Source organism: Xiphias gladius, chromosome 1 (assembly GCF_016859285.1).
Source record: "Xiphias gladius isolate SHS-SW01 ecotype Sanya breed wild chromosome 1, ASM1685928v1, whole genome shotgun sequence".
NCBI lineage: Eukaryota > Metazoa > Chordata > Actinopteri > Istiophoriformes > Xiphiidae > Xiphias > Xiphias gladius.
The window spans coordinates 23,103,311-23,124,789 of record NC_053400.1 but is presented as its reverse complement, the minus strand read 5'-3'; the positions used below and the strand labels follow the sequence as shown (position 1 = coordinate 23,124,789).

The window sequence follows — 21,479 nt, the reverse complement described above, 5'->3', positions numbered from 1 at the left end:
TTGCTGTCCCAGAACGTTATGAGCTGTATTATTAAACCACATTTGCTGGTACCCCCAGTAACAACAAGTGTCGCCAAATCAACCAGGATGGAAATCTTCGAGACTGCCACTTTAAGGGATGTTGCGATAAAAATCTGAAATGAATTTCTTCTCTTAGAAAAAAATACTAATATTGGAAGTATAAAACATCGGCTGGAGTATACTCACAGACAGTAACAGTAAACCTTCATATGCTAGCATTCTGCTAAACCAACAAGCTGAGCTAATGCTTTTCTAACCATACTGTTAGATATTTAAAAGAAAAACAGAGGAAAGAAAGAGTAAACTGGAGTGAAGTCAAGCATATCATTCTGCTAGACCGACAATGCCAGTGTATTGTTGAGTTTAAAAACCTCCTTTCATCAAATACACCTTTTATGGAGTAAAATACATATTATGGCATGTATGCATTTGCTTTATATAGTGGCTTATGTTTTCAAGAAAAGCTGCTGCTTATCACATACAGTAAGACGTACAACAGAGATCTCTGTGGCTTTGTTGTTGTACTTATGTTAACAATCATACTAAGGCAAAAGCTTCCTTTAATTTCCTTTTGTTAGACTTAATACTAGTTTTCAGAGAGTAATACTGTATTTTTTCTCCATTAAATTTAACTGTCTTACTTGACTTATGGAGCTCATAAAATCTGATGCCTTGTTAAAGTTTAAACTTAGTGGAGCAATTAGATCGGATACTTCTCACAGGTTAAGACATTAATGTGATCCTCTCCATCTTGAACACAAAGGTGCAGTTATGAGTGATGCTGGTAACACGGACAGCATTTAAGTCCGTGTTACCAGAATATCTTCTACTGTGCAACAATATGTCACAGATTTTTAATGAAGAACAAGTTCATGGGAGGACGAGATCAATGAAAAAAAAAACTGTAGATATTTAACATTCCCAAAGCAAAAATTCAGCTTAAAGTCTTTAAAATTTTCAGATTCAGTATTGTTAGTATTAACTAATTAATAGAAATAAAATTGTATATGTATATTACATCTAAAGTTAAACAGTTAACTGCCTGTAGTGTTACAAAAAATAAACCAAGAGTCAACATGTATCAAATTTATGAGCAATTTTTGAATGGATACCCTCTTACTAGACTTCTCCTAGTCATGCTGACTCAGTCAGTAAATGAAAGCACAAGATGGAAATGTTTTATCATGTAATGACAAACATTATATGATAAAACATGTTGATAATGCTTGTGCACACTGAGTCCTTGTAGAAAGGAGCTGGTCAAAGAGGCAACAAAAGGGGGTGCTCTATTGTAATGCCTTGCAAAAATTGTCCACCCAAGAAAAGTACTGCTTTCCTTTAACCATGAAGGTGATCTGACCGTAGCCAAGTAGTTTTAGTTCCCTAAACATAGCCACATCTTAATCACAGGGGTACCAGAGCAGAAAATGCTCATATGGGTCCCTGTGGAAGGTGTTGACAAATGCCCTATTTTGTTGTTTAAGTGTGTAGATTTGTTGGACTCTGACACCACTGTTCATTTCCAATTATATTTTTATATCATTTTAAAGTACGTTGCTGTCTCCTGTGTACCTAGAACAGTATACTCTGGTTTAAATTGTGAATTGTTGAATTAGTAGTGTATACCACGTTATATTAAAAAAATTAGTACAATAGACAGCTCTTTTGATATTTGGAAACCAGAAGTATGTGTTAATCCATCTGAATTGCATTTGTATATTTCTTGGTGATACACAGTTTGCTAGAACAGCGTCACGAAGACCCACACAAATAGATGGAGAATCACGCATATATTTATTGTTGTAAACCAGAAAGATGCCAATTCACAAATACATTTTGAGACTGAGAGGGTAGTTAAAATAAGCAAATTGGCAAACTTGAGATGAATATTAATCCTTTAGTACATACAGTCACAGACAGAGCCCAATATGACAGTATGCACTAAAGTTGTCACTGATAATAAAACACGCTCTGTAGCACTTTGTACTTTGACTAATCACGTCTCCTTTCTGTGCTTCTCTGTGAACTTTAGAGTCTCCCCCCACTCAGCATGTTAAATGTAAGATGGAGCCAAAGACAATTCCATAGAGGCTGCACTAAAATCAGCTGCTGTCAAATCAATGAATGTCTGAGACTGACAGAATAATCCACATGTGAGCAGCTGTCTCTCCATGAAACAGCACAGTAGTTCTTGGCGGGTCCCTGCGACTCACACGACTCAGCTCAAGTGTCTGTCTTTTGTGGTGCAGGGGATCGCCCAATGATCTACCCTGACATATACCATGTTATGTGGCATGTCTGGAGCAGCAGTTGGGACTTTTTTCTTTAATTTACCAAGACAAGTGCAAACACATTAAAAGCCAAGCCCACGTTGCTAGATGACTAGGGACAGCGTATATGAGCCATTCACCATCTCTAGTGGGAACAAAACCTGCATACACTATATTGTTATCCATCTGCTGTGCTGCCTCCTGGATTAAATCGCAGCACTCACCCTGTGTCCAACTGACTACAGGTCTGCAGCTCAACCTGAATGTCAGGGGCAAACGGGTCTCTTGTGGCTGCCAAGAAACCTCTGGACAAATGTCACAACATTGGTGCTGACAACCCCCTCTAAGTGCTTGTTAAATAAAAATGTGGTGCCATACACTTTAAATCAAGGTGTATGATCTGAGTTGGTACAGTCAGGTGATTTGACATATTTTCGCTAGTTGCTGGATAAGACAGATGGGCAAGGGTTTTTTCCCCAAAATTTGATGGATTTTTTTCCAAATTTTTTGTCAATTTTCCGTTTTTTTGTATTTTGTTCTGAATGTCCTCCCATTCAGTATCAGGCTGATTGAGACTGTATCTTTTAGAGTTTCAGTATAAAATGGAGGGCAGCATATACTATAGGGAGGAGTATACAGTATCTTTCTTTATTATCCTTTCATATCATGTCCTTGTATTTCAGACCACATGCTGTCTCTCATTTTTTCCAACATTCTGCAGTTCACCACAGATCAAAATCTTTTAATTAAAAAGGGACATCTTTGGTGCAGCACATTTCCCGATGACGTGCCAACCTTTTTGAGCCAGTTGCCATCTGCTGTCACAGCACTGTAGCCGATGCCTTATCCCCAGCAAGCTGTGTGAGCTGTGAGCCAGCGAGAGAGACGGAGACAGACAGAGAGTGAGTGAGAGACAAGTTTGTCCAGTGCATCTGTAGAAGTGGACCTCAGCTGAGAAACATGGATGGACCATACTCTCACATGGAGGAGGTCACTTAATTTGCCCCGAGCAGAATCTGCTGTCAAATTGTTCTAGTCCTCTATGTGGTTGTGCAACATAGCCATCACAAATTCAGATACTGAACTACACGTGACTCTACTAGATCATATGAAGGACACTGTAATGCATTTTTACTTCCTTGACTGAATGAACGTATTTTGTCTTTGACTCTCGTCAGCTAGAAGTAGTGTCTCTTTAATAAGTAATAGAACTTGCACATACAGAATAACTGCAACCAATAACTGGCATTGCTTTGCTTTGTCAAAGAGCAAAGCTTACGGGCACCTCACTGGGTGTGATTTAGTTAGACAAACCTTTTATTTGCTTGAAATTCTCTTCAGTTAATTTTACTCAACTATAATGTAAGGCTGCACAAAAACCTTAATTTGCATTATTCATTTATTGCACAATTATTTTTTTTCAATTCATTGATTGATATATCCGAAAATATCAAAAATATCAGACGCAAAGCATCAGAAAAACGCTTTAAATTCTCACACCAAAAATAGCTGAAACCAAAGTGGTTTTCTAGAAAAAAATACTGAAATGATAAATCTGTTATCGAAACAGCTGCCTACTCATTTTCTGGTGATAGATTAATCAACTAATCTTTATTGTAGCAGGTGCTGATAACACATATTTCACTGGCACAACAATGGCGAATACAAAACATGCAATGACTGTGGTGGTGTATCCCAGCAAACCTGCTATTTTCTTTCATTTAAGCGCAGTGACTTATGCAAAAGCGATAGTGTCATCAAAAAGTCAGTATAGATACTAAAAAATGCTTGATTTTTGAAAGTGCTCTTCATGGACACTATTGTCCCACAATGTCCCATAAAGGAAACAGAGGCACTGCTCCGAGCTGCAATAAAATTAAAATAAATTGCAGGTATTGGTGGGACATCTACACAAAGGGAAATACAAAAATCTTTGACAAAATAAAAGTAAATCATCAAAAGAAACATTTGCTTTCTCTTTGAAGTTTAATTGACAGTGGTATTCAAGGTTGTGTTTTTTTTTACTGTGTACAACTGAGATGTAGTATAAAATTGAGACACAGCTGGTGAACGTGTTATATTATTCTACTAAAGTGAAAATTAAGGTTTCATTCAATTCGATTTGGCAGCACACAAGTAGCGTGTTATCCATCTATACCCGTTTCCGTCAATTTACTCCCATTTACTTTTGATAAATTCAAAGTACCTACTCAGAATGGTACATTTGTCTGAGCTTGTACTGTTGAATGTTGGATGCACTTAACTGTTATGCTGTGACAGTGAGTGGGATACAGTGATACTCTATGGCAGTGACTACATAAAGTAGAAAAGAAAAAAGTCACCCCAGAAAATCTATGGAAACCACATGGAACGTGTGCTGGTATTTCTCACATGTCAGCAAAGGCTCAGTAATCTGGCAGAGCATTAATCTTAGGTAAATGTTGTGTAAAGATTAGAAACTGCCTTGAAGCTTAATGTTAAATTATCTGACAGTTTGCGGTAGGAAATGAGTGTATAATGAGATCAACATGACAGTATAAGCCATCAGGAAAAACAAATCCCTCAGTACAAAATACCCTACTTCCTTCCATCATCATGACTAAATATGCACCATGGACTAGTCCAGCTTCCCATGCATATGCAGAGTGAGTGATAAGTGCTCTAAATGCCTGAACTTTAAACCCATCAAAAGGTCCAAATCCTTGCAATCTTCTCTGAGCAGGTCTTAATGTGGTTGGACTGTGTTTTAAGTACCCCCAGGATAAAACTCTTAATGGTCATCATAAACTGTAATCCAGAGACATTCTGCTCTTAATCCAGGATCGACGTCCAGGAAACTGTTCAGTGCAAGTCGAGTCCAATCCCATTTTATGGGGTGATATCTCTCCTGTTCTGACTTCCCTGCATACAGAATTGTCTGTTAGCAGTAATTATGTATGGCTCATCATTGTCAGTGCGTCATCCTGTGTTTAAAGGGAAATATGTAAGTATTTTAGTTTAAAACGTTCAAAATTTAACTAAGATCATCAACAGAATGTGAAGATGTTTTGACATTATGTCAATCACGTCTATGTAATGTGTTGGACAGATATCCACCGAACCTAACGTGCTAACCAGCTAGCCCCAGCCTGTCCCGTTTCGTAATACCACTTTGCACCTCATGGGGTGGTAATGAGTCACTGTAGCGTCCAGTCTGCCCTCAGTCCAACATGAGAGGATGAAGAAGTAGTAACTGTAGGCTATAAACCTGTGTTACAGCCATCCTCTCTCGACAACATTCCTCCACTTTTTCCTCAAGCTCAGCTATTGATGCTGCTGCTCTAGCTGCTCTAGCTGCTCTCCGTCTCCCTCGCATTCCTCGACCTCTCGTGGCTCGTCTTCTACTTCTGCCACCACTACATCTTTCCTGTCTCTCTGACTGGGCGGACAGGGTGTGAAATCATTGTCGTCAGTCTAACAATAAGTGAAGAAAACAACGTACCAGTTACATAATAAGATTGCAAGGTAAACCTAGGTGGAAAACATTTTTCCCCAATCCATGTAGGTTGGCAACATGTCAACAACTGCCCTATTCTGAGGTTCCATTCATCGAAGCTAACATTAGCTCAATGTGAGGGTGAGGGTTGAAACTTGGTTTGAGTGGCCAGTGAGCCCAGTCCAGGAACACTAGCGCAACACTCTCTCATACACACCCTTAATGACAGGTGAACAGAGAGGGCCGTTAAAACCTTTATGGGTTTTTTGATGGTTAACTGGCCCACAAATGGGGCGGACAATGGGAATTGTCCCGGTATGCCCAGTGGCCAGTCCGTCCATGTCACAGGGGAAGGGGAAGGGGGACGAGGTACCAAAGAATGCATTTCCTTGTTTCTTACATTAGGGGTGGACACCCCAACTTTCTGGTAATATGCTGCCCTCTAGTTTTTTGGTGAATGAATTTGACAGTTGGCCAATTCTTACACATTGTCCCTTTAAAGTAACATGGAACATTGAACAGACAGATGGTTGAAGGCCATCATTTCAAGTAAAATGGCATGTTTTGTCATTTTAAAACCTCAGGTTTTGTGAATTTCCGGACTGATTTGATTATTTGTTTTAGAGCCTTTATGGAGGATAATTAGACCGACTCACCACAGGGCCTTTGCAACACTTCACATATAAATTGGACTAAAGACCTGTGCAAGGGACAACATAATGTTTTCTGCAAATTATTATAATGCTTCTCATTGACCAGTGGGTATTTCCTTATTTTAACTCCCCCAACTTCCAAGTCTTGTTGTATGTCTTTATGCATTAATTTACTTTTTCAACCTATTCAGTTATTGAGAAAGCTTTTGATCAATGTAGGCTCCAAGTAAATAAGTAAATTTACTCTTGTACTGTACTTGAGAAGTTTTGTTGTACTTTGAGTATTTACATTCTATGTTAATTTATACTACTTCAGAGGGAAGTTTTAATACTTTTTTACTACAATATACTGTACGTATTTGCTATGCTATTACTTAGTTTTCATAAAAACATTTCCATCCAAATTATATGATCAGTTTAAAAGACAGGGTTTATTGTTATAAACTACCCAAAACGACACAAAGTACATAAATTTAGTAGTGGAAAGTCGAGTGGTTCGAGGTCAACAATGATCTTTCAGTCTCAACTTTTAAGCCAACATGGACCAGAAACTCTTAAAATGCTCAGAAAAAAATGGATATCCTAAAAATTCCTTTGCATAATCCATCAGCTAATGAAGATTGTAAGAACATCAACTGAATGGACCTGGTGGTGACATTTTTTTGTCAACTAGACCAGGTATGGTACTCAAATGCTGCTTGAACATCAATGTATCAGGAATAATAATGAAATATTTGAAATTATAAAAAATGTTGAACCAGGGCTGCAACTAACATTTATTTTCATTATTGATTAATCTACTAATTATTTTCTCAATAATTTGATCAATTGTTTGGTCTGTAAAATGTCAGACTTTCAACATTTCCCAGAATCCAAGGTGATGTCTTTACAACAGTCCAGCACCCAAAGATATTTACTTTCAAATCATTTAAAACAGAATAGCAGCAAATACTCATATCTGAAAAGCTGGAACCAGAGAAAGATTGAAGTTTTTGCTTCCAAACTGCTTTAATAATTAATCTTTTATTAAATGCTTGCAAATTAATTTGCTGTTGGTCAAATAATTGATAAATTGACAAATTGTTGCAGTCCTGTATTGAAGAAATACAGTACTGTTATAAGTTCTTTTATTTTTGATACATACAGTAGGTACACTTTGTTGTAAATAGTGTACTTTTTTTTTTACTTTTACTTTTCTTCAATAAAATTTTTGTTTGGACTTTCACTTGAAATTAAGTATTTTTTCATATTAACACTTTTACTTAAGTATTCAATTATGTCTTCCGCCACTGCTAATTCTACAGGATATTAAGTAAAGTATACATTATTCTGCCTTCATGACAGATGTCTTTTGGAACAACATTTTACAGGAAAGTGCTTTTGTCACAGCAGTCCAGCAATGAACCACCATTTGCTCATGAGTGATCTGCTAAAATTACAGAAACTGCTGAATGACCAAACAAAGCAAAACACTGATTTCTGAAGATGTAGTAATTGCAGAAGTAACACCACACAAGTGTAGCGTTCAAACTATAAAGCACATAAATTCTATTAAATTGAACATGAAGTGCCTTGTACACAGTACTGTGCTTGCACCTATGAAGTGAAAAATTTGAATGTACTTGTAACACAATGTAAAGACTGTGTTGTAAGGAGATGCAATTGGTTTTTTGTCGCTGAAAGCAGCAAGTACCGAGGGTGATTCTTAGGTCAAGGTGATTTGTCATGTCAAGCAACTTTTCACCTCGAGTTCTGTGGTCGTTCACCAGCCTGACAGCCTTCAGCAATGCCACACTGTTTCCTGGCTCCACTTCATAATTGATGAGGAAGCGGGGAATATGGGATTTGATCCAGAGCGACGGTGCCTTTTAAGCCTTGGACAGATGTATAGAGGTGCTCATTTTAACTCTTCATCTGAAATGTCTATGCCCCTGAGGACTGGTGGAAAGCTAGCTCTGTGGCAGCCTAAAAGACAATAATAAACAATTTAAGATGATTGACTCTTCAGAGAAGATATATGGCAGCAGGGTACAGTGGGGAGGATATAGCACTTTAATATGTACATACTATCATGATGCAAATTCCCACAGTCCCCCTTAATTATGTGTGTACAATGGGTACAGGAGGAAGGTGAAAAATAAATTAAGCTGATGGTTCATTTTCAGACACAATAATAATAGAAGTTAGCAGTGGTTTTGTATCTGATCTAATGAAGATAAATCCTAAAGTAGATTGTGAATTTAAATGTAGCCTTTTCTTGTGTGTAATGATAATACGGCTTGTCTGGTTTGGTTGCCACAGACTTTTACCTTTTGACATGCATTATCCGTATTATGAAACGAAATGAAAAAGGTTTTGGAAACAACTTAAACAACAAGGACTGTCAATCAGAGTGTCCCATACACTGACAACATTACATAAAAACTGAGTTTTTCTGAAAACATCCAGTATTCTAAATATGTAGATTACATGATTAACAGTCACCAGTATTTTTTTTAATTGGCATTTCTGTGAAAAACCAATAGTCTCAATTGAGTCACATATGTGTTTTTTCAAACTCAGGAAAGTGTGAATATTATACTCTGTAGTGTTATTTTGTTGACTGTCGATCTGCAACATTCAATTATTTCACTGGAAGAAAATTAATTAGCAGCTGTTTTGATCATTGATTAATCGCTTCAGCCACTTGTCAAGCAAAAAGGGAATTCTGGAAAACTGGGATAAACGTTTACTTTTTGACATTTCATAGTCTAAATTAACCAATTGAGAAAATGATCAGCAGATTAATCAATAAGGAAAATAATCACTACATATAGCCCTAGTTGTATGTTGAAACGGCAGTTTGTTATTTACATGTGGTCATATTCCTAAGTTCTTATATAATATAATGCATTTAGTTAGTTCACAGTCTACCCAGGTCTATGATCTGTCTCTGTAAGGCCACTGCTTATCAGAGGGAGTCGGTTAAGCCTCCAACATAAGAATGATTAAAGTTCTTTCTCAAACTAAGCACATCTCTCGCTCTTTTGCTCCTACCTTCTTTCTTCTTTTTTCTTCAGACAGTTTGTCTGCCCTATTGAACTGAAAGGGACAGCGAGTTTCAAGCTAAAAAGCAGATGAAAAGGAATCAGGTCACTACCAAACTCTGAAGACATTTTTAAAACTGATGTTTGAACTTGTGAAAAAGTTTTATATTATTTGTGTGTAACTGTAGTTGAAGAATATTGATTTTGGTAGGGTCAACAACTTGTCTGTGAAACTGTCATAAGGAATTATCAGCAATTGGATAAAATCAGTAGATGAATTAACATTGCAAAATACCTTATTACAGTCTCTGTTTTTAATAATGGGTCTATATGTTTTTAAAAGAGTATTTAAGAAAGTATGTAGTAAGGAGCATTTTCGTCTATGATTGCTTATTTATTCCCTGTTCATAAATTTCCTAATAGGTTTTAAATTGTGTTCTATAAAGTCTAAGCTGTAAATCAACCGAATCAAATGTAATACATGTTGATGACAGATATAACTGGGGGAAGAAAACAAAGTCTTGAAATCAATTTTGTTAAACTAAGCTTTCTACGCCCTCGTCTTACACCTTTATGTCCAGTGTTTTTCAGGGAACCAACTCTGTATTAAACTTAAATGAAAATTAAATGCTGAAATTTGAATTGAAATAACTCGCTTCTAACTAGTTTCATCATTTGGTCCAGTTTTTGCGTCTGTTTTGTAAAGCGGAGCTATGCAGTGTGCCAAAAACAGCAAACAGCTTTGGTTATATAAATTTTTTTGAGTTCAGACATCCATGAAGACTGTTGCATAATTTTCTGTGTTTAACATGGAATTAGAAAACATATCCACTAAGCCTTTAAAAACACATTTTAATCTCCAGTGTTTGATAATGCTATAAAAACATATTTATTTTTCAGAAACTAATCAACCAATTTCTCAATCCAAACTATAAACAACAACATCAGCTAAGAAAAACAATATTGTTGATATCAAATTAACTGTCAGAATGGAAAATGTCAACAATTTTCCTGATATACATTGTTGGAAAATAAAAAAAATGAGAATAGCAAAGAGAGACACTGCAAACGAAACCACATCAGAAATCTCAGGGGAAATGTGCTTTAATCTTTCCTCTTTCGCAAAGCTTTGCTCTCTGCGGGTGATTCTACTGAAATGTGGAGCATACACTGTACTGTGTACTTCACCAGTTGTATGGAAAAATGTCTCACAGTGGCCCCCACACCAGGAGATCAAGTGCATCAAAAAAAAAGAAGGAAAAAGAAAAAAAAATCTCCATATGGAGTGTTTGTTCTTTATTTCTGAGCTCTTAGTGGGTAATTCGGATGCAATTAAATTCTAAAAGAGTATGATATTAAGTCCACAGAAGAGGTTTCAAAGTATTCAGAATGTATAAAAGTATGAACACTGCAGGTAATTCAAAAAGGTGTAGGTGGGCAGACCATTGGTACAGTGTATATACTCTGGGTACAGTATGTACAGCAGAAAACTTAATACCTGTGAATGATTGAATATTTTCTTTAAACTATGTTTCTGTTGTGTGCACGTTAACATCCATTAGAATAATCAGCAGGGACATATGCAGTTGCAAAATCTTACAGGATATTTGCAACGCTTATTACTTTTATCTTTAAGCAAAATACGACGCTGCTCAGTCAAACAGCTATGAGAAGAAAATTAAACTCACCTTGGCGACCCTGTTTGCAACCTCCCGACCCACCATTAGCCCCTGGACAAAGGTCCGTGCAGCGATGAAGGCCCTGGTGACCTGGGCCTTGAGTTTCCTGGGCACGTCCCCAAAGGGCTTTAGCTGATCTGTGTATTTACTGACGCACTCCAGGTAGTCGTCTGTGAAGTGGTACTGGGAGTTGAGTAACTGGAACATGCGCTCCAGCAGCCTGGACCAGAAGTCATTCAGCATCTCTTCCAGGTTGACGTTGCCCCCCGTGTAGTATCGCTTTAGCTCAGTGAACAGGTCCTGGAACACCTCTGAGTTCTGCATATACAGCTTCCCGTATGTCCGTGTGAACATACTGTTGAGAGACTTCTCAGAATTGTCCAGAAGCTCCAAGAAAAACTCTAGATGGATGGATGGTTTGGGGAGAGGAGGGAGGGACAGAAGGGGCACACAGCCTGGGTCATTATGCAGATATTTACAGTATCTGATGTCTTCTCCTACAATAAAACCCAGACAAAAGGCTTCAAAAGCACAAGAGCAAGAGTATAATCTACTTGAAGTACTGTTGTTGGGTACACTTTAATTTAATGTCTTATTTTATGGTTTTGTCTGCATACACATATAGCAGCAATGTATAGCAGCCAACAATAGGTATTTGATTATGTGAAGAAAGTCAGTGCAAAGCATTAATAATTTAATAGCAGAAATAATGGGCCACAAAGACTATGAATGATTAATGTAAAGGTTCTGATTGCATGCTGTAACAAAATATTCATAAGTTTTAGACACAGACACTAGTATACATTATCATCCAGACGCATTGGTTTCTCACTAAAATTTATTTGTCCACCAAGGCAGCTGGCCTATGAGCCTATAATTGCATATTGTGTTACAGTATATTGAAAGAAGCTTCATTCGCTTTGAATTATCTGAAGAGTACATTAAACATAAGGTACAAAATATCACCATGAGACAAGGACATCTGTTCTATTTCTATTAATATATTTTTCATTGATTCAGTACATACAACATATACTGCCTCACATGGCCATTCAAAAATAAAACTTTATGACAAATGTCTTTTAACATCCCTCAAAGCTGAGCTGAAATTAGAATTCTTCTCAATTTTCAATGACAAACAAACGATAATGACTCTGCAGTTATTGTGCAGAATTTTTCATTTTTTAACGAAAAGAAGATAAAACCCTTTTTTAAAACCCTCTTTGTGGTAACAGAGTCTGAGCCTCAAGCCTGTAGGTGGCCTTTTTAACATGGTAATGGCTGACTGACATTTGAGTGTCAGATGGATAGGAAACGCACTGGCAACTTCTGTAGTGGTGCATTACTGACTGTGGAACATAAGACTGTATAGCTTTCAAACCTTGTTACAAGTAATTTCTTCCCCTTCTTCACCAAGCCCAATTAGTGTTGGTTATGTATTGTTACTGTTTTAAAATGTCTGTCCATTTATAACTTTCAGCATTTGGAAGGACCCTTCACATTTTCAGTTTCCACTAGCTAGCAGGCTCCACTAGATAGGCTCATGGCTTTATACTAGTGTAAGATAGCTTAGCCTAGTTTGCTAACATTTGCCTGATTCCTACTGGATGTTACTTTCCATTCATGTTGGGTCAGTCCCAATACCCACACTCGAGGTATCTGTGAGTTGTCAAGTGCCTACTTGTGTGACACAGTGCCCAAGAGTCTGTTAAAACCACAAGCATGTGGAAGTTTGCCAGAGGTTATCAGAACACGGCTAACTACTAAGGACATCCCGTCACTCATGCAGATACAAATACTGTACATGGCTGATTTGTTGGAAAAAGTAGAAGTAGAATCAACCAGGTACTACAGTGACAATCAGATGTAAGTAAAAACACTGTTAGGAGCTGAGATGAGTAACACAATTACTAAGGCAATTAAATCGAGTTATCTAGAAGCACCTATGTCTACTGTACATAAAAGAGACATAACATACTATTTTAACTGGTTTCTGTCTCATTTTTAAGGATATAATGTGTTTCTTAAAATCTTAGATTAAAGGATAGGATATTTAAGATATATGTTGACAATGTCAGATATGTTATTCTTATTTGTCCCATCAAGAAGAATAGATTGTTAATATTACGTGTTAACTAGCTGTGGAGATTCTGCCATAACTTTGTATTGCTTGGCCATGAATAATAATCCAATGTCATAAACTTTTTTACGTCTGTTAATGAATGTCAGTCTTAAAATCAGCTTATAGACGCATTACTGCCAACAACTGGATTGATGTGGGCATAGCAGACTGATCTGTTGGATACAATTAAACAAAAAGGGTATCGAGGCGGTATTAGGAAAAGTGCGCATCAAGTTTAGATTAAATGTATCTGTTGGCATTTTCCCATGTGAGACACATTTTATTACTTCCTGCTGTCACATGTATGCACACTTAAGTGCTCAAGACTGCAGGGTACAGACCTGTTATTTCAACACCTGCGGAGTGACTGGCAGTTCCTGCACACTGTGTGTTGTGTTTGTCTCTCATTACACAAAGGATCAGGGATCTAACTAGCGTTAGCTGTTTTTCTTGCATCCAGATGTGGTGATGGCAAATAACCAGACTATGAAGACTCACAGCAAAGAGCAGTCCTGTAATCTCAGCACCCTACACATTACACTGTGATTACAGTCCTAACACTGTCAGCAGGAACCAAAAAATTCATACTTCCTGGAGAACAGTACTGTGGGGGGCACTATCACTGCATGTAAATGAAATATTCATTCCTAAATATAAATTTTTGGTCATTGCAGTTTTGACCAAATAAGTAAACCAGTGAAAAGATACAACACAGGTATATATGCTGATTTCTTAGCAAAAATAAATTTAAACTTCAGTTTGGCTTTAATTAAGTGCTGTTCTGCGGTGTAAATTACTTCAAACATAGACATCAAAATGCACAAGTGCAGCAATATAATTCAAATTTAACATCATTAATTAGATTATTGTTTCTTTGTCATCTACCCAAGTGGCTTTCTTCCATACGAGCACCTGTCCTCTTGAGCATTCACTCAGCCAACACAGAGAAAATCAGACAGGAAAAAAGAGGCATTAGCTGGGGAGTCTCACTGAAGCCTAGCTAATAGGATCCCATGTTCCTGAGTGCACAGGCGTAAATGTTGGGAAGATCATAACACACCTCTCCATGCACAAATGTCAAATATTCCTCCACCCTTCTTTGTAAACAAACATGTGGCAGATATTTCACGTGTCATGGTTTCTAATAAACCATTAGGGGGCCCCTCTCCTTATTGGGTATTCTGGCTGGCTGACATTTCTTTGCATTGTTAATGATAGCAGTCACACCCCTCCATGGTGGCAGCATCTTGTTCTAATAATACATTTCCCTTCTGTGATAATATGACTAAACCATAAGGCACGATGAATCAGTTCACATGCAGCCTGCCTTGTTTATAGAGAAGCAGGGCTGTACTGTACGCAATCAAGAAGAACAAATATCTAAGAAATGTTTGACAAATTCAAAACATGAAACATGTAAAATGCACACAATAGGACCACAGAGTGGAAGAATATTAAGATTAAAATTTTAAGACTATTTATTTCATATTTAACTTTGATGCAGTTGGAGTTGAGGTGACTTGAAAGATTAAATCTTGTGGGCTACTGAAGTACATTTAAGATACAGTGCAAAATGCCAGTTAATTCATTATTAAAAACAAACAAAAAATAAAGTAGTTCTGTTATTTTTCATTTTATTTTAAAATCCTTTTATACTCTCGTACTGCAGCTGGTTTGGAGAGTCCAACTCTGACTAGTTTAAAATCGCTGAGACTAAAATCCTCAACCCTTGCAGGATAATCCACTGTTCTGCCAAGTGTGCTAAACCATCCGTCTGTGTGCCTGAGAAACTTAATGTATTATAGTATATCTACATATCCTCTGACTCTATATGCTAATGGTACCAGAGGTTTGCTTGCCCACCACTTCTAAGATTGGTGGGAGTTACAGTTGACGTTAAACTGTGCCCTGGGATTCCTATGACCAGCTTTGTATTCCTTACCTTTTTTTACAACTTGTTTAGCCAACCCTGCGTTCTTTCTTTTGAAATGGCACAGCATGTCCACAACTCAAACAGGTAGGAGACCATTCCCTAGTCACTCATTCTAGTTTCTTTGCAGCTGAATGACCTGCTATTGCACCAACATTTGTTTAAATATTAAGAGCCTGTAGGGCCTTTTTCATTCCATTTTTTTCAATTAGACCTGAATCAAGGACACGTAAGCCCCTGAGTATTGCGCATGCAATACTGTAGCTGTGTTACCATTTAAAGTGCTCTCAAGATGGGTAACATATACGGTAATACAAAAGTGTAAACAACATCATTTATACTAGTAATGTGTAAAATGACTTAATGATTTCAATTTCGAAAACATTCCTGAATATTTGGCAAGGGTTGAGACGGATATGTTCTCCTCTGCACTTGGTTCCACAAGTTTTATTTGAGAATAATAATCATGTCCTCTTTGTTGGCCACGTCTTTTTTTATGCTACTTGACATTTCAGGATCCTAAGAAGGCTGTGTCCACAAAGCTGCACTGTAGCGGATGAGGTACACAAGTCCAAACAAATTCAGAAAGCCATCTTTATCATCACATTATAAGCTTTCACATTTTAAAATTTCAACACTGAAAAAAAATACATATACAGTCCTTTGTGGAGTAATATATTGTTAATAACATACATAGTACCATAAAGGACGTGCAAGCTGTCCCTTATACTTAGTCCTCACTTGCATAAAATAAAGTTCGATTCAATATGTCTGTTGAATAAGTTAAAAAAAAAAGATTAGGACAGTTTCACATGTCTGCATAGTTCATGAAAAATGATCAAGTCCATTACAATTATTCGCATGAAAGAAATGAACTACTAAAACAAGAAAGACTGGGATTGTGCTGAGGAGAAAATTCGGAACTCAAAAAATGCATTAAAGTTTACACAGGCTAATAGATTCCCAGGCAATGACGTAAGTGGTCATCATGAATGGATCACACACTATTCTGTGAAGTAGTGTGAAGTTAAGTGGAGATTCTGTAAAAGACTGCAATAGCTAACAATTAGACAATATAACCCGATAAAATGACCTGTCGATCCGGAAAACATAAACGGCTTTAATGATGTTTTACTTCCAGGCAGGTATAAGCCAGTGCTGACTGACACCAGATAAACACATTCAGGGTTTCTATGATTACACTGTACGAAGTTGACTAAAAACAAGTCTGTTCATCTTGTTTGACTGTGGTAAATGATCTCCCAGTCAAAATGAAGTTAAATGACTGATTCCAGTGGTCCTCTGCTATTCAGACCTTTATGGACTAGAAACTGCCGCACTGAATACCTGAAACATATGGAGTGCCAGCATTTTGCATCCATACAGCATCATCATAGTTCTCAGCAACAATGTATGAGTTTACACTTTTCTTTTGAAAGCCCTACTACTTTTATGAACAAGTCTACTTTTGAAAAGTTGCTTGTGACATGTTTTCCAGATAAACATAATTGAAAACACAAATCAGTTTTAGCAACTGACCAAAGTTTAAAGTTATATCATCTAAACCCAAGAGTTCCTGATCTAACGAGCAAGTTCACTTAAAATAATCACCACCCGTCTCTTCTGTAACTGTCAGGTTCAAATGTGATTTCAAGGCCTGTTACCTGGAAAACAGACTGTACTGAGGGGTTTCAGATAGCAGCTACAGCTTGCCAAATCACGAATAGTGAATTGCTCTCTGCTGGCCAAAATACATATTTGGCCTGGGAATTATCATTGAGAGTTATTGACCTTGAATAACATTCATCTGTCTGGCCTTAAGGGTCTTAATACTTGGAAACATGTCGATACACGGTGTATGCTTACTGACACAATAAATTAAGAAATCATCCGACATTCAAATCTCTTGAGTAATGAGGGTTATTTGAATCAAAATAAGTTTGAAAAGACTGTATAGATGTAGCAAGAAAATGGAAAAAACACAAGCCGACAAGTTTGGGAGGACTTCATTTTTCAAAGCTAAATTCAAATTAAATTTGATAAGTTTTAACTAAATTAAATTTTCTAAAAGGCTTGAATTTTTCCCTTTTGTGCATTAGAGTAAAGGGCTGCATTTGTGAGCCTTGCAGTTGTTTTGACAATTATTATTTTTGATAATGTTTTAATACAATGTAAATTTATCATATTCACTATAGAGCAACCTTCTAAAGGTCTTCAGGCTTTGTGAATTACTTCTTTCTTTTATATGTTTTTTTTTTTTTAAATCAATCCAATAAGAAACTTTGTTGTTGTTGCACTGAGTAGTTTCTATGTAATATCTTAGTAATGTAACAATATTTTTAAGTTCTGTAAAGCGTAAAAAAAGGTTTGTTACATAAAGCTGCTGAATAAATATCACTTACGATAATTATTATTATTTATAATATCACTGCCCTTAGGTTTTATTCCAGGCGGAAAGCACAATGAACTAGAGACCATCTTGTGGTGGGATCACACCGACTGCGACGCCCGTCAACATGTTGATGTTCCAGCCCATGTGTACTCAGTACTCTTTACTACATTTTTACATGAGTACTCAGTACCCATTGGTCGGACCACTTTTATCTTCAAACTTGCCCTTCATTTCACAGACAGACAGACATATGAACAGCTGCCAAATTACTCAAAACCGCCTCTGTGGTAGTTCCTGCTACAGTAGGTGTCTCAAGGACCACACATTACCATGATGACACATACACACACGCACACGCACACGCACACAAAAGATTCACAAGGTGAAAACAGTATCAGCCAGGCTGTCGCGGCTGGTAATAAAAAAGCTTAATAATCAATATAAAAATTGTGCTAAAGTGAACCACCACATTAGAGCCAGTCATAATAGAGGTTGGACTTTGTCATTTTCATATTGCATACGAAATATGAAATGTGTTAGTACCCTTGAAGTAATTCTTAGCATGAAGAATCGATTTTCTCTGAGAGCAGCACAAAGGGCTCCTTTGATATCTGGCCTAATTACTGTAAATAATTATTATGATTTATAAAGGTGACCCTTCCGTTACTCTGATAATAACACTATATTCACAGGAAAACTTGCACTCACCCATTAATTTTACTTAACACTATTTGAAAATTCAATTAATGGTCCAATAGTATTGAATGACCAGAGGGTAGCACTACACAAATCTTAGCGTTGATATTATTTAATTTGATGTATTTTTGCCTAGTAATGTAATGTATTTTGAATAGAGCCAGAGAGACGCAGCACTGTCTGTCTAATGGCCAGAGAATGGTGAACGACCATTGCCATATATACAAAAGAAAAAACAGGGTTTTTAAAAAAATCATATCATAAAATAAATAAAACTCAGATTAATATATATTAGTCTCCCACATAATCCTGAACCTGGTTCATATATGAAGGACAATGTTGAGTGTCCGTCTAAACTGCTTCTCACCACTGGAGTACTTAGGGACTGTGGGAAAAGTTGGTTTCAAATTGCAGTAACTGCTGCTGTTGCATGTGACATTTTTCCCAACCCAGAAACACAAAGGTAGAGCAAGTGCAGTCCACATGAAAAATATAACCAATAAGGAAAACGTGACAGGGAAACTTGGTAGTGGCATGGCTCAAAAGGTAGCAATGTCTGTCAGTCGGTCTGCTGAAATATCGCAACAACTATTGGATGGATTGCCAGGAAATTTTGTACAGACATTCATGGTCCCCAGATGCTGAATCACACTTACTTTGGTGATCCTCTGACCATTCCTCATGTACCACTATTAGGTTGACATTTTTGGTCTATTGGATGGATTGTCATGACATTTAATACAAACAGTCATTGTCCTGACATGATGTATTGTAATAACTTTGTTGATCACCAGACTTCTCATTTAGCGCCATCATCAGGTCAAAATTTCAGTCCAGTACTTTATGACCAAATATCGCAAAAGTAATATATCGTATAGACATATTGATATTATTTAAATATGGGTGGCGCACATTTTCATGTAATCTCGCCTGGAAGACTTTCATAGTGTTGCATTCTTTTGTTCACATGAAAAGTGACAGAAATAGCTTTCTCAAGAATGAACAAAGAGAGCTAGACAGAGAAGTTCAAACCCTAGGTTTTTTCTCAGCTCCACAAAGCTGGCCAATCATGGCTTGAAGTGGGTGTGAATGTCTTCAGAAAATAACCCCTCCAGTGCGTCCTCAGAAACGTATCTGACAATCCGTCAAGCAGTTGAGAATTTTACATTCACCACTGATATTATCTATTGTAGAAAAATGCATTAGTCTTCAGTCTCTCTTTATTCAAAATCTCATCAGATTTGTCATTAACACTGATCCTGAGAATTTACTGGTCACTTTCAAGGCTGACCAGTAAATTGTGCTAGACTAGCACCTAACCACATCTCTGACCCGATCACCTATGATCCAGATCCTCTTACAGACATTGTTAGTGTGCCATATTCCAGGTTGAAGACAAAGGAGTTACATTTCATCCGCTGTTATGTTCAATGTGTCATTGTATTTGAGCTGAACATGGACAGTATAAAGCTATTTTAACATTGGTTAATGTGACGACATCCCCTAAAACACTGAAAGCAGCAATCCAGAAATGATATATGTATTAAATATGGTTTGTTTAACTTGCAGTATTTTCTTTTCAAGTTAGCCTTTCTGTGCGTGAAGGGTTGAGAGCACTATAGTGGCTCCTGTCACTGAGCACATGTAATGTGACTGTATTGCGTCATAGCCTATTGAGGCCACTGCAGGTGGAGAAATTGTTCGTCTACAAAAAGCCCTCTCTTTGATTGTGAGGGACTAACACCAACACCTGATGTTTACCTTTGATGCTTGAGATTGTTGACAGCTTTACACACACCAGACACAATATGGACAGAGGCATGTACAGCATGTGTGCAACATAGCAATTTAACAGTATGCCTCAGATGTTCAGATTGTTATATGTTTTCCCATTCTGCCCTTATCTATATTACCTTTTGCTCTGTCAAACCCATCAATCATTCAATTTCCTTCTGTTTCTTTCCATTTGTGATAAAATATCACAAATTAAAGTTAAAAGAAAATGATATACTGTGCACCATGTTGAAAAAAAAGAAACAATTTGAAATAACCATCCTTAATAAATATATATTTTTTATTAAATAACAATAACTTCTTTTTTTTTCTATTTTTAACAGCACAGGACTACTAAATGCTGCAGTTACTTGATCACTGATCAAACTTCTATGTATACTATAGAAAAAGTTGAAAGTTGAAATGTGTCACTCCAATAACGGTCTCCATATACAACATATTTAAAGCATGTTTTATTTTGTACTTCCTTCGTCCACGATCTCCAGTGCATGCTAGGGCTACGTGCACTGTGCACATATAGTGAGCAAGTGAAACAGACCCCAGTAATTTCCATCTCTTTGTTATTCACAATTTAAAGCCAGCACTTCTCTATAACACAACATACTTGCTTGATCATATGTTTTTTTTTTTGTTTAGTTCTCTTCAACATTCATTTCCTGCACAGGATACAACATAATTTGCACGTGTGTATGTCTGTCTATGTGTGTTTCTTTGGCCAATTATGATAATATTGTTTTCTGTTCTGTTCGTTTCCCTGAACAGACTGCAAGAATGGACAAATGATCCTTAAACATGTTTTGGCTCTGTGTTTCCTCTCTATTTATGGATAATTGGTTTTGTATAGGGGCAAACCAAACAATGATCAACATGATAAGTATTGTATGTAAGACAGTAAGTGATCTATTTTAATGTTATCTGAGAACATGAGAACTGTTCTGACATTTTCTCTCCTTGGACACATATTTAAGCTCTACCCAAGGAACAGTGTTTTCTTAATATTTAGTCAACCTGTATATGATGACTTGCATTGAGGAATATGTGTTTGGGGTTACAGGACAAGTTTGTGGGACTGGACAGTCGTGGTGGTATTGTATTTAGTATCTTTAAAAAAAAAGCCCCTGGTCTCTGGATAAAATTCTGAAACGAATCAACAGGAGTGTCGCTAAAGCGAGAAAAGCCTCATAATGTGAAATGACTTTTAAATGGACAGAACTGCTGTAAGACACTCATACAAACAAAATGATTATAAATATTTCCTACCTCACTGCATACACTTTATTCCTAACTGCACAATACAAACTGTAATTCTCGGACACACCTACTGTACTCTCTAAACTAAAACTATAGTGTAAGTATCCCAGTTTACAATCCATTATAATCTGATTTGTAGTTTCCCGCAGTGCTTATTCATTTTCTCCACA

The 21,479-nt window shown here is 36.9% G+C and overlaps 1 protein-coding gene across 3 annotated transcripts in view; it reads right to left on the bottom strand.

The window, feature by feature from the left end:
* The window catches only part of gpc6a (glypican 6a), a 214,598-nt gene that overhangs the window by 57,225 nt on the left and 135,894 nt on the right, over window positions 1-21,479 (bottom strand). For all 3 annotated transcript variants that reach the window (XM_040134241.1, XM_040134154.1, XM_040134071.1), the window contains one exon: window positions 11,134-11,525. In XM_040134241.1, coding sequence (XP_039990175.1) covers window positions 11,134-11,525 — 392 coding nt within the window. The remainder of the gene's footprint in view (window positions 1-11,133; window positions 11,526-21,479) is intronic.